The sequence below is a fragment of the Sceloporus undulatus genome, chromosome 1 (assembly GCF_019175285.1).
Source record: "Sceloporus undulatus isolate JIND9_A2432 ecotype Alabama chromosome 1, SceUnd_v1.1, whole genome shotgun sequence".
Lineage (NCBI taxonomy): Eukaryota > Metazoa > Chordata > Lepidosauria > Squamata > Phrynosomatidae > Sceloporus > Sceloporus undulatus.
In genome coordinates this window covers 250,552,211-250,562,848 of record NC_056522.1, presented here as the reverse complement: position 1 = coordinate 250,562,848, position 10,638 = coordinate 250,552,211, and the positions used below count along the sequence as shown (strand labels likewise).

The 10,638-nt window shown below is 40.6% G+C and overlaps 1 protein-coding gene across 7 annotated transcripts in view; it reads left to right on the top strand.

Moving 5' to 3' along the window:
• The window catches only part of PRKAG3 (protein kinase AMP-activated non-catalytic subunit gamma 3), a 36,304-nt gene extending 26,010 nt beyond the window's left edge, over nt 1-10,294 (top strand). For 2 of the 7 annotated variants that reach the window (XM_042467544.1, XM_042467516.1), the window contains 3 exons: nt 885-978; nt 6,641-6,763; nt 9,178-10,294. In XM_042467544.1, coding sequence (XP_042323478.1) covers nt 885-978; nt 6,641-6,763; nt 9,178-9,200 — 240 coding nt within the window. In that variant the 3' untranslated portion in view covers nt 9,201-10,294. Of the gene's footprint in view, nt 1-884; nt 1,067-1,182; nt 1,265-6,640; nt 6,764-9,177 lie in introns of all 7 variants that reach the window. The other 5 variants (XM_042467555.1, XM_042467526.1, XR_006104013.1 and 2 more) reach the window with 4 other exon arrangements.
• The last annotated feature ends 344 nt before the right edge of the window (nt 10,295-10,638 follow it).

Below are 10,638 nucleotides of genomic sequence, written 5' to 3'. Positions count from 1 at the left end.
TGTTTCAGAAGGAAAGTTTCCCAAAATGAGATAAAATCTTAATGCTGTTTCACACTGTATCTGGTTGCTGATTCAGAGCAGGAAACCATGGTAACAACTGTGGTAACTCCAGGATGCTTGTTTCATGCAGAGCTTGGAAACATTCCTCTTGTGCCTACAGCTCCCAGAATTACCAAGGAATCTGGGAGCTGTAGCAAAAAACCCAGCAAGCTCTGGTTTCATGTTTGAGTCATTCATTTGGCTGGAAGTGTCTCCTTGCATTGTGCATTGATTACCAATGAACAGAAATGTATCTACATAGATTTAAAAACTGTTAATGTGTAGCCCAAAATAACACAGCTGAGAAAATGAATTCTGGTCTTCCTATCTGATAAACATATTTGCTCCTTTCAAAATGATCTAAGATAAGACTGCTGTGTGGTGCAGTATGATGATGCCACTACACTCTGAGTTTCACTGTATCCACTCATGTCACTCTCTAACCTTTAATCTTACCCAGAGTGCTCTACTTCTTATACAGTACATCCCAGTCAGCTTCCCAGCTGTATGGAGTATGTGTGATTATAAAACAATAAACAAAACTTGGAGGCAAAAAAAAAATAATACTTGGATTCAGACCTAATTACATGTTGAACAAACACATTAAAATCAGTACCTTAAGTTCCATTAACTTCAGTTGATCTTTTTCCAAGTCTGATTAATTATGGAGACAACCCAGTAATAATGGTAATGGTAAAGGTTATACTGTACTGGACAAAAAGAAAGCATTACAAAGTCTTTTCTAAGGGAGGAATGATTCATCTTCCCTTCGGGTGTTGCATACTCATCTCTCCCTCTCTCATTACTATCCTCCCCATGATGGTATATGACCACGTGTCTGGCAGGTCCATCGCCTAGTTCTGGTGGATGAGAAGAATGCTCCACGGGGAATCGTGTCCCTCTCTGACATTCTCCAAGCCCTGGTGCTCACGCCTGCAGGTATCGATGCCCTAAACTCTTAAGCTGCTCGACGCTCCATCCTTCCTCCATTTGTACCCTCCATTTCCTCCGCTTCTCTCCAGCTCAGGTAGGCCTCATGTCTTGGCCTCTTGGGCCTCTCCCCTGCTGCTCGTTTTTGCCTTGCTGCTGGGTCCTCTCTCTTGTCCGTCCGGTCAAGCCAGGTCTGTATTTCTATCTGTCTAGTACCAAACAGCAACCCGGTTTGGAAGCAAGGCTAATACTGTGGATCATGGACACACAGGAGTCTTGTGGGTACCCTTTTGAGGTCTGTTTGTGCATTTTTACTTCAATTATTCCCCTGCTCTCTTTCCTCCCTCCCTTCTTCTCTCTCTCTCTCTCAAACACACACATGTGTACACATGTACAGGCAAAAGTTCTGACTTTTGCTGGCTTCTGGTCAGGGGGAGATCTCTCGATATACCCAGAGGAATCAAAACAGTACATGAGCCTTTAGGATTAACTGCTTCCCTTTCATCCTTAATCAGTTTGGATTTTCTATTACTTGGTTGCTTGTTGCTTGCATAGCACTCTCTAAAGAGATGGGGATGTAGTCTTTGTTGCATGGAAAGAGATGACTAAAGAACTGGGTGTGTCCACAGGGAGTGACAAACCAAAATATCAATGCACCAGAAAAAGCTGTGTCCCTGTATCACATGAAATTATTTTGGTGCTACACTGCATAATATTTGTACGTATTGGCTATGTGTTAGCTCCATTTCCAATTGTAGACACAGAATTTTGCCCATCTGAAGCATTTTCATAGCCAAAATCTCAACATTTTAGTTAGCATTCTGTTTAGTATTGAATGAATGAATTTATTACGGCACATGGCCAGCATCAAAATATGGCAAAAATACAAAACTTATAACATTAGGTTTACTGCCGTAGCACAAATATATATACATCCTACTCCAACGGAGATGTAAATCCTCTATATATCCAAGTAGGAGGGGAGAATGCCCACAGTTCCATCCCCCATAGTATTCCAAATTTCACACATTATTATAAGACATTGGCATAGTCAAGTATTATAAAACGTTGGCACAGTCAGCCTCATTCCTCAAAACCTTTTCAAACCTGTTCAGTTTTTACAATGTTGTAAGCTAGATAACAGATCTCATAAGTTTTGCTACTCATATTTATGATGACTCAAAATGCCTTCCTGGATCCACCTTAAAAGCTAGGCAGCTGTGCCAACTGAAGGAGATCTAAAGTACTAAACAAGCTTCATTTATATACCGCTTCATACCGCCTAAGCAGTGTCTAAGCGGTTTACAACTGTAAGCTAATTTGCCCCCAACAATCTGGGTACTCATTTTAGCGACCTCAGAAGGATGCAAGCCTGAGTCAAGCTTTAGCCCGTTTGCTGGTCTTGAACTCGCAACCTTAGGGTTTTGAGTGAATGGCTGCAGTACAGGCATTTAACCACTGCGCCACCACTAGACAATGAAGGATGAGGCAGTCATCTCCCTCCTGCCAGCAAGCTCTGGTGGGATGAACAGTTGCAAGAGGACCCCAAATCCTTCAGCACATCACTCACCAGTACTGCAGAACCTTTGGTTGGTGCAGTTGCCTGACTTTAAGGTGGGTTTGGGGTAGTCAGATTGGGAGATGGATTGTAGCTAAGTCTCACACACAGGAACTCGGTCATGCTTTCTTCTTTTTTTACAGCTGCTAAGATGTTTATTAGTATTTGATGTACTCCGTTTACTGTGTTTTTGCCAGAGTCATAGAACTTTTGCCTAGAATGCAATGGGCCACATCCTCCCTATGATGACACTATAAAGTTTAACTGCATGTTTGTTTATTGTTACAAAGACCGGGCACTTTAACACCCTCACAAAGAGAAGGAAAAACAATCCACTGCACCTGAGGTGGGTCATAAGTGGCCTGTGGGGCATATGTGGCCTTGCCTGGTTTTGTGGCCCCTGGAGTTCTTTAAAAAAGAAGAATTGTGTTCTTGGAAGCATCCAAGAAGTGCTTTTCCCCTTTAAAATAAAGTATATGCCCTATGCCACACCTTGTTTTAACAAAAACAAGGTTTTTAGAAAACTGGAAGCAGACCTTTGGTCACTTTGTGCATTTGGGGGGGGGGGGCAGGGGGAATTGGGGATGCAGCTCAGTAGGTCTTGGGCAGGGGAAATTGACTCCTGCAACCACTTAAGTAGGTCTTAAGCAGCTGGTCTCCAGAAGCCAGTTTTCAGCCTTATACTATCCCTGAAGATTGACTGATGTCTCCTGTGTGAATTGATAAACTTTTCCCTTTAAAGCCATGGGCTATTACATCCCTTGTGGCAGTTCTTTTATCAAAATGATGGTATGGTATGAAGTATTTTCTCTTGTCCATCCTAAAACTATAGTCCATTTCATTGGTTGACTGTATGTTCTAATAAGATAAAAGGGACAGCATTGCTACCTCTCCCATTCATAATTTCAGAAATCCCTCTCATGTGCTAGTTTTTAAATGTGACAAACGATCCCACAGTTAAGGTGTTACAAATATTGTTGGACTGCATTTTCCAGGATTCCTTATCAGTGGCTATGCAGGCTTGATCAGATGGGAATTACAGTTCCAGGGGCCTTGCTTCTGGCTTCTCTCCACTGTGAAAGCTTTGCGTTCTTTTCTTAAACTAATCGTTGGTTCAGGCAAGGATCTGTTCCTCATTCCAGTAAGTTTACTTAGCAGCTTTAAGGGAAGGATTTTCAAAAAGGCTTTGACAAAGGACCACGTGCATAACATTTACTGGGTCATCACATTTACTGTATGTATTTGTTGATATGCTTGTGACTTTTTTCAAAAAAGGAAGCAATTCTGTTTGCAGAAGCAAAAGAACTTTTTCTATTTGTTTCATAATCCTAGCTTTTGTAATGGTTTACTATAGGCTAGTTGTCACAGAGGTTAGGATAACTCAGCAATACTTTAGCTCCCACCTGAAGAATAAGAAGAGTCAAATCTCATAACAATCACTGAGTCATAATGTTTCTGTGAGCAGGGGGAAAATCTAATAGAATCCGATAAGATATCTCAGTTTTGACCACTTACAATTCCTTACATACAGTATCTCTGTATAAAAGGAATTGTAAGTGGTCAAAACTGAGATTGTCACATCAGGATGCTATACAATATCTCTTTATGTAGAGAGATCTTGTAATGCCTTTGAGACTAACTGAAAGAACGAAGTTGGCAGCATGTGCTTTTGTAGACTAAAGTCTACTTCCTCAGATGTATCTCTGTAGTCTTTTAAATGTGAAAGAATGAAAAAAAATCTCTAGCAAATGTTATCAAGAGAGTCCCCTATTATTCAGAGAGAGGGCACATTCTCTTTCTCTTGGATGGCAAACAACCCCTTCTAGCACAGTTTTTGTCCTCAGCAAGAAAGCTACTCCTTCAGTTATGCTAGGACAGCATTGTGGCTCTTGACCCAAGATTACAGCTGTGACTTTCCATGATTTGAAAATTCTTGAAAGCTGTCCTTGGCAATCTTGCCATTCCAGTGCTGCCCAAGAGTCTCCTTGTACTGGTTAAGAGCACCACTGGGATTTAGAAGAAGAAGTAATCAAAGGCGCGTTACAGAGCACCCAAAAACGGTGCTCTGTCGGCACCACTGGTTGCTGCGTCCGGGAACCTTGGCAGACAAACCGTGTGATTCCCAGACTCAACAAAAAGAAGCCGCAAAAAGATACGTTACACCAAATAAAATAATGAAAATATACAAAACCAAAAGCAACCTTTGTTTAGTGTAGAGAAATCAGACAGAGCAAACTGCCATCTGGTATGGACAGTTTATTGACACTGTGGCCACTACAACTAACAGTGTGGTCAATTCAGTATGACCTTGTGGTCAAATCAATTGACTGCTTGAACCATACAAATCTCTTACTTCTAAAGGCAGAAAAGCAGGTAGGGGAAAATACAAGATCATTAATTATTGCACGACTGGTTAATCCTCAACCTTTGGATCTGGGTGCAGATAATAGCTAACTTTAGTAATTAACTAAAGGAAGGGGCAGATTATTTCTCTGTCTGGCAGGTAGAGATTCTTCCACCTAATCCGATAGGCAAATGGCTCCTGTAATGTTTGCATGGGTGTGTGGAATGCCTCTGGTTAATTGGGAAGAATTTCTCCTACAGTTTAGAAATGTGGTAAAGAGCCTGGCCCATTATACCATTGTCTTGTGGACCTGCAAGGTCGTTAAAAATTATTGGATTAAGGTGTGCGATGTTATCAACTCTATCCTTCAGGAAAAGATACAAATCTGTCCAGCCCTGTTGGCTGAAATAAAGATTATATATATAAAAAATCTGTCCAGAAATATTTTTGTTAAACATGTGGGATGATGGCCTGGATAAGAAATATGGGGAAAATTTATTTTATTTGATCACTTCTGCAAGGATTAAATTGGCACAAAAATGGAAATCCAAAAGTTTACCTAGTTTAGGAGAATGGAAGTTAAAATTATATGATTTAATTGAGATGGATGATCTTACACAATTCTTAAGAATGGGAATGAAAGGAGATAAGAGAAAGAAGGGAGAAAATGAATGGAAACCGATTGTACAATATTTACAAAAAGAATGGAGGAATTTAGTAACCATTTCTTTTTGCGATTAAAAGGTGAAATGAAATTATTCTAAATTTTAGGGTAAAGTTAAAGGAGAATGATGATGAAAATAATATTGATAATGTTAATTGATAAGCTTAAAGTCAATATACAAGATATGGGTAAAATAATCCAGGAATGGTTCTATTTAATTTAACTCAGCCATGTTTCATGTGATAAATAAGAATATGTTACATTTGGAGGTAATGTGGAAGTCAAATGTGAATGGATGCTATATATATGGTTTAATAGATGAGAAGATTACAGCATAGTTGGATCAGACACAGTAAAGGAATTAAAAAAGGGAACTTTATCTTTCACATAGGGGACAAACTATATATAATTTTGTAGAGATTTAATTTTAGCAAATCAGTTTGGTGGTAATATTTAAGAGGGCCAAGAAGCAATATACTATAATCCCTAATAGGCCAAGATGGAAGTTTATGGATGGGTTGTACAATTGAAGAAGAGTGAGAAAAGAGGCAAGGAAAGGGAGGAAGGAAGGATGGACAGATGAGAGGGTAAATGGAAGTCGAAGGAGGTGTGTAGATGTAGTTTGTTGGTGACAGGTGACTGTGGGACAAGGAAGAAGGTAAAGGAAAGAAAAGAGGATAGAAGGGATAAGGAGGGAGTTGTATAAGGAAAGTATGAGAAGGTTTTGTAACAAGGAGGGAATTTAAAGAAAGAATAACAACAAAGGAGTCTCTCTTTCAAGATTTAATCATTTTCATATCTAATGTAATGCTAATTACGGGATGTATGGGGATATAGGACAAGAAGAGAAGATGAGAAGAAGAATATATGAAGTGAGAGTGGGGTAGAAGAGATTCAATGTCTGTAGGTTGTACGATGTATGATGTAGAATGGATGTATGTAACATGATGATATTTTGACTTGAATGTTTTAAGATGTTAATAAACTTTATAATTTTTTTTAAAAAAAAAAAACAACGCCAGGTGGGGGGGGGGGGGAGAAGCCAAAGAGCTTTCTTTTCCTACCTTGTCTAATTCAGCAGGAGTTGGGAACTTGTGTCTTTCAGATATTGGATTTCAGTTGCTACTAGCCTCATACATTGTGGTCAGGGATCATGAGAGATGGAGTATACCAACATCTGAAGGGCCACAGGTTTACCATCTCATGTCAAGAGACAAGAGGGCTTTGGGTGAATGAACCTTGTGTATTTTAAGGGTACAGCACAATCTAAGCTACCTATTAGTTGACATAGCAGCTGTAAGGCTCACAGTTCTTTCTAATGCCCATCCAGTTCACTAACAAAGGAGTGACACACAGTTCTGACATGTTACTGGGAAGAAGTTTTGGCCACATGCACACACTCTGCCTGTAACTAAGTCTTCTTGTAGCTGCATTCCAGTGGGCTTGAATCTAAATGAGCTTCTTTGATTTTCCCCAGTGCCATGGGCTTTTGGGTTTCACTTTTTCATAGCTAGCTGTGTGTAAGGCTATATCTGTGCTCATATATGTCTGTATGCTTAGCTGGCTGGGGTGGATTTTTGTGTGATGTATGTAGTAGGTTAGCATCCCTTTGGTTATAGACTGTGGGTTCACTTCCAGGAGGCTGTCTGTCATTCTCCACCTTAAAATGAATGGTGTATAAAGGAAATGAGAGGAATGTCAGTAGAGCAAGTACAAGCCATTCTAGAATGGGGTGGGAGACCTTGGGCTGTGCTGATTCTGGAACCTGAAAAACTAAAGGTTCCTCACCCCATCTCCATTCTTGTATTGTTAGGCCATTGGTTCCACTTTGAAGTACAATGCTTGCAAAGTGAGTTGTAGTTTAAGATCTGTTTTGTGTTGCCAGTGCTAAAAATGATTGTGCTGCGCTGTAAGGAAATCTAGATCCAAATCCCCATTGGATTGTTCCTATTGCAAGTTCTGCTCTAGCCTTACTTCAAGCACCTCAGAGCAACTTTTCTATGATTCATACTGTTTCATTTCTTGGAACTTTCCAAGCAAAACCTAGTCAGCTTGAATAGCACTGCTGTATTTGAGAACTACTCTCTCTTGTGCCCGTTGTAAAAAAGAACCATATCACTAGAACTTGGAAAAAATACTTTTGTACATACCACTCTCTGCCACTGGCTATACTGGTTGGAGATTTTGGGAGTTGTAACTTTTCCAAGTTCTGTTGCTGAGAGGAAGACAGAATATAGTTTCTCAGCACCTAACCCTGCAGACAAGACAAAAAAGCCTGCTAAGTAACATAACTCAAAGAATTAATCTGAAATGAACCTGTTAGAGCATCCATTTAAGGTAGAGGTGAGAATCAGGCCACCTTGCAGGTGCTTTTCATACTATGCAGTTCAAGCATTATGAATCCCCTTTCACCGCTATGCCAACATCCCAGAGAATCCTAGGGTTGGTAGTTAAGGGAAAGGTGTTCAGAGTTCTCAGCTCAAGAGCTACTCTGATGCCTCTCACCAAACTACAAATCCCAGCATTCCACACGATGTTGCCATGGCAGTTAAAGTAGAATTATGGTGCTATAACTGTGCAGTGTAAAAGGGTCCCAAATGTTTATGTTGAACTATAGCTCCTAGCATTCCCCAATATTTGCTATGCTGGCTAGGTCTGCTGGAAGTTGCAATCCAGCATAATCTGCATTTCTTACCCTATTTAAGATACCAGTTCTTCAGGACAAAAAGTTTGTCACTGCAAATGAAAGAATGTGAAGCCCAGTGACACTCCTTAACAAGGCTTCAGCCTTTTCTCTAAGCCAAACTCATTTGGGCCCAGTAATCATCTCTCTGTCTTCTTGAACTGTTTGTTATCTACTCAAATGGAACTCAACCCCTCAGAGGGTAGGCATACTGATGTACAGTGGGCCCTTGGTTCCCCCATGGATACCAAACTCCGTGAATGCTCAAGTCCCAGTATATACTATGGCACAGTAAAATGGTGACCCTTATATAAAACGGCAAAATCAAGGTTTCGGAATGTATATTTTTTATAATATTTTCAAGCCGTGGATTATTGAATCCATGGTTACGGATAGTTGAATGTAAAATAAAAGTAATATTAGCAGCTTTATAAACTTAAATTAGTGTATCCCATTGAGTGAGTACTTCTTACCCTTCTTAGTGACAGTAAGTTATTTTGACTTTCTCCCATTAGGTTTATTAGCAAATGCTTTTGAAATCAAAGAGCACATGATGCTTGAGGGCACTGCAGTAGCCTGTGGTGTGTTCACACTAGAACTCTTGATTCCTGCTAGGCCAGCCAGATAAAGGTTGGGTATTGTTTCTTGTCAGGGCCTGCATCTTCTCAAGGACAATCTGCTGGAGGGTTACCTCCTGGTGATGGGAGGAAGCACGTTTGTAATCTTTTCTCTCATCCTCCCTGCCTAATAGGTTGCCAAGCAAAGGGCCCAGTGTTGCCAGCGTTCTTTAGTTGAGGAACACATAAGATTAGGGTAAGGGTTGCAATGGTCCTACAGGACATATAATTTTTGGAATGCAGTAGCTATTTATGCAGCAGCTATTTTTCTTCAGCCACAGAGAGGCAGATGTAGAGGCCAGGTCCCATGCCTAATGTAACTTACTTTATTTTCTTCTGCAGGCATTGACCGCCATTCACTCTGATGACCACTTTCTACCCATCTCCTTGGGTTACTGCCACTGCATCTATGAAACATAGGGCCTGGGTAAGGTGGAGCTTAACAGCACAGAAAAACGAGCAAAGGAAGGAAAGAGGAGGAAGAGTAAAATGGGGGGAAAGAACCTGAACTTCAGCACTGTTGATAGGTTTGCTTCCTTACCTAGTGCAGTCTTGTGCCAGCAAACTTACAACAAAGGAGATACTGCTGGTCCTTGTTGGACATTTCACATTTGCTTGCCTCCTTCATTAGTCCACTCCTGCCTGAAGATGATATAACTGAGTGTGTGTAGTACTCCAACTGGCTTCAAAGCCTCCTCACTTCAGCCTAAGCCATTCGTTCAAAGTGATGCTACTGCTTCAGATTCAAAAAGCAATCAGGAGGACTACACACCTTCCCAATGGAAAGCTCGAGTAGCAGCCAGAGGCAGCTTATTTGAAGCAAAATTGCACTGCTTGAACACTGAGAAAGATTTCCTCCATTTGTCTGCCATGCTATTTTGGAGGGGCAGGGGAGAAAGACAGATTTTTCAAAGCTGCCTCCTACACAAGACTGAGCACTTAATGAGCAAATGCATTGCTTTTTTCATATTTCATCATACATAAGTCAGTGCTAATGAGAGGAAGAATACATTTTACAAGAAAGGTGGGTACTTGATGTTTGTGAACTGATAAGCCCCTTTCAAATGCATTTTCTTCTGTTCCTAGACCTCAACTTGTGGCTTTTCCAGCTACTGCTGGACTATAACTCCCATCATCCTGGATAATGTTGGCTAATGCTTTTGGGAGTTGCAATACAAGAACATCCAAGAGGGCCATCCCTACAGCCTTGCAACAACAACCAAGGTTGTATATTTTGTATTTCTTTAGTACAGAGAGCCTAGCCTTCCAGCTGTTGTTGGATTCCAACTCTCAGCAGCTCAAGGCTTGAGGCCAGTAGGTAGGGATGATTGGGGGGGGGGGTTGTTGTAGTCCCAACACCAAGAAGATTTCAAGTTCCCCATCCCTTTGTACCATGTTTCCAGCAGACATGCCAGGAATGTTGTTCTCTTATTTTTGTTCTATTAAACTTTCATATTAAGACACAAATAATTGTAAAATATTATAAATAACAATGATTACTTTTGTCACTGTAAGGGACTTATTATTCCAAGGAAGGAAGAAACTATTGTGGTTATCTGTCAGCGCTTCTTTTCTCCCAATATTCATCTTGTACCTCCACTTTCAACACACAGTGGTGAATCTTCATTTACCTCAAAATTGGGAGTTCCCTGTCTGGATGGTATTCTAAATTTAAGTAACAAGGAACAGAGTCTCTTATAAAAGAGACCAGAAGGATCCTGCATCAGAATATTGAGGAAGGAACACAGTGCATATAGGAGACATTGAAACTCAGGGGAGTAGAGTGCAGATAGTTGTGGGGGA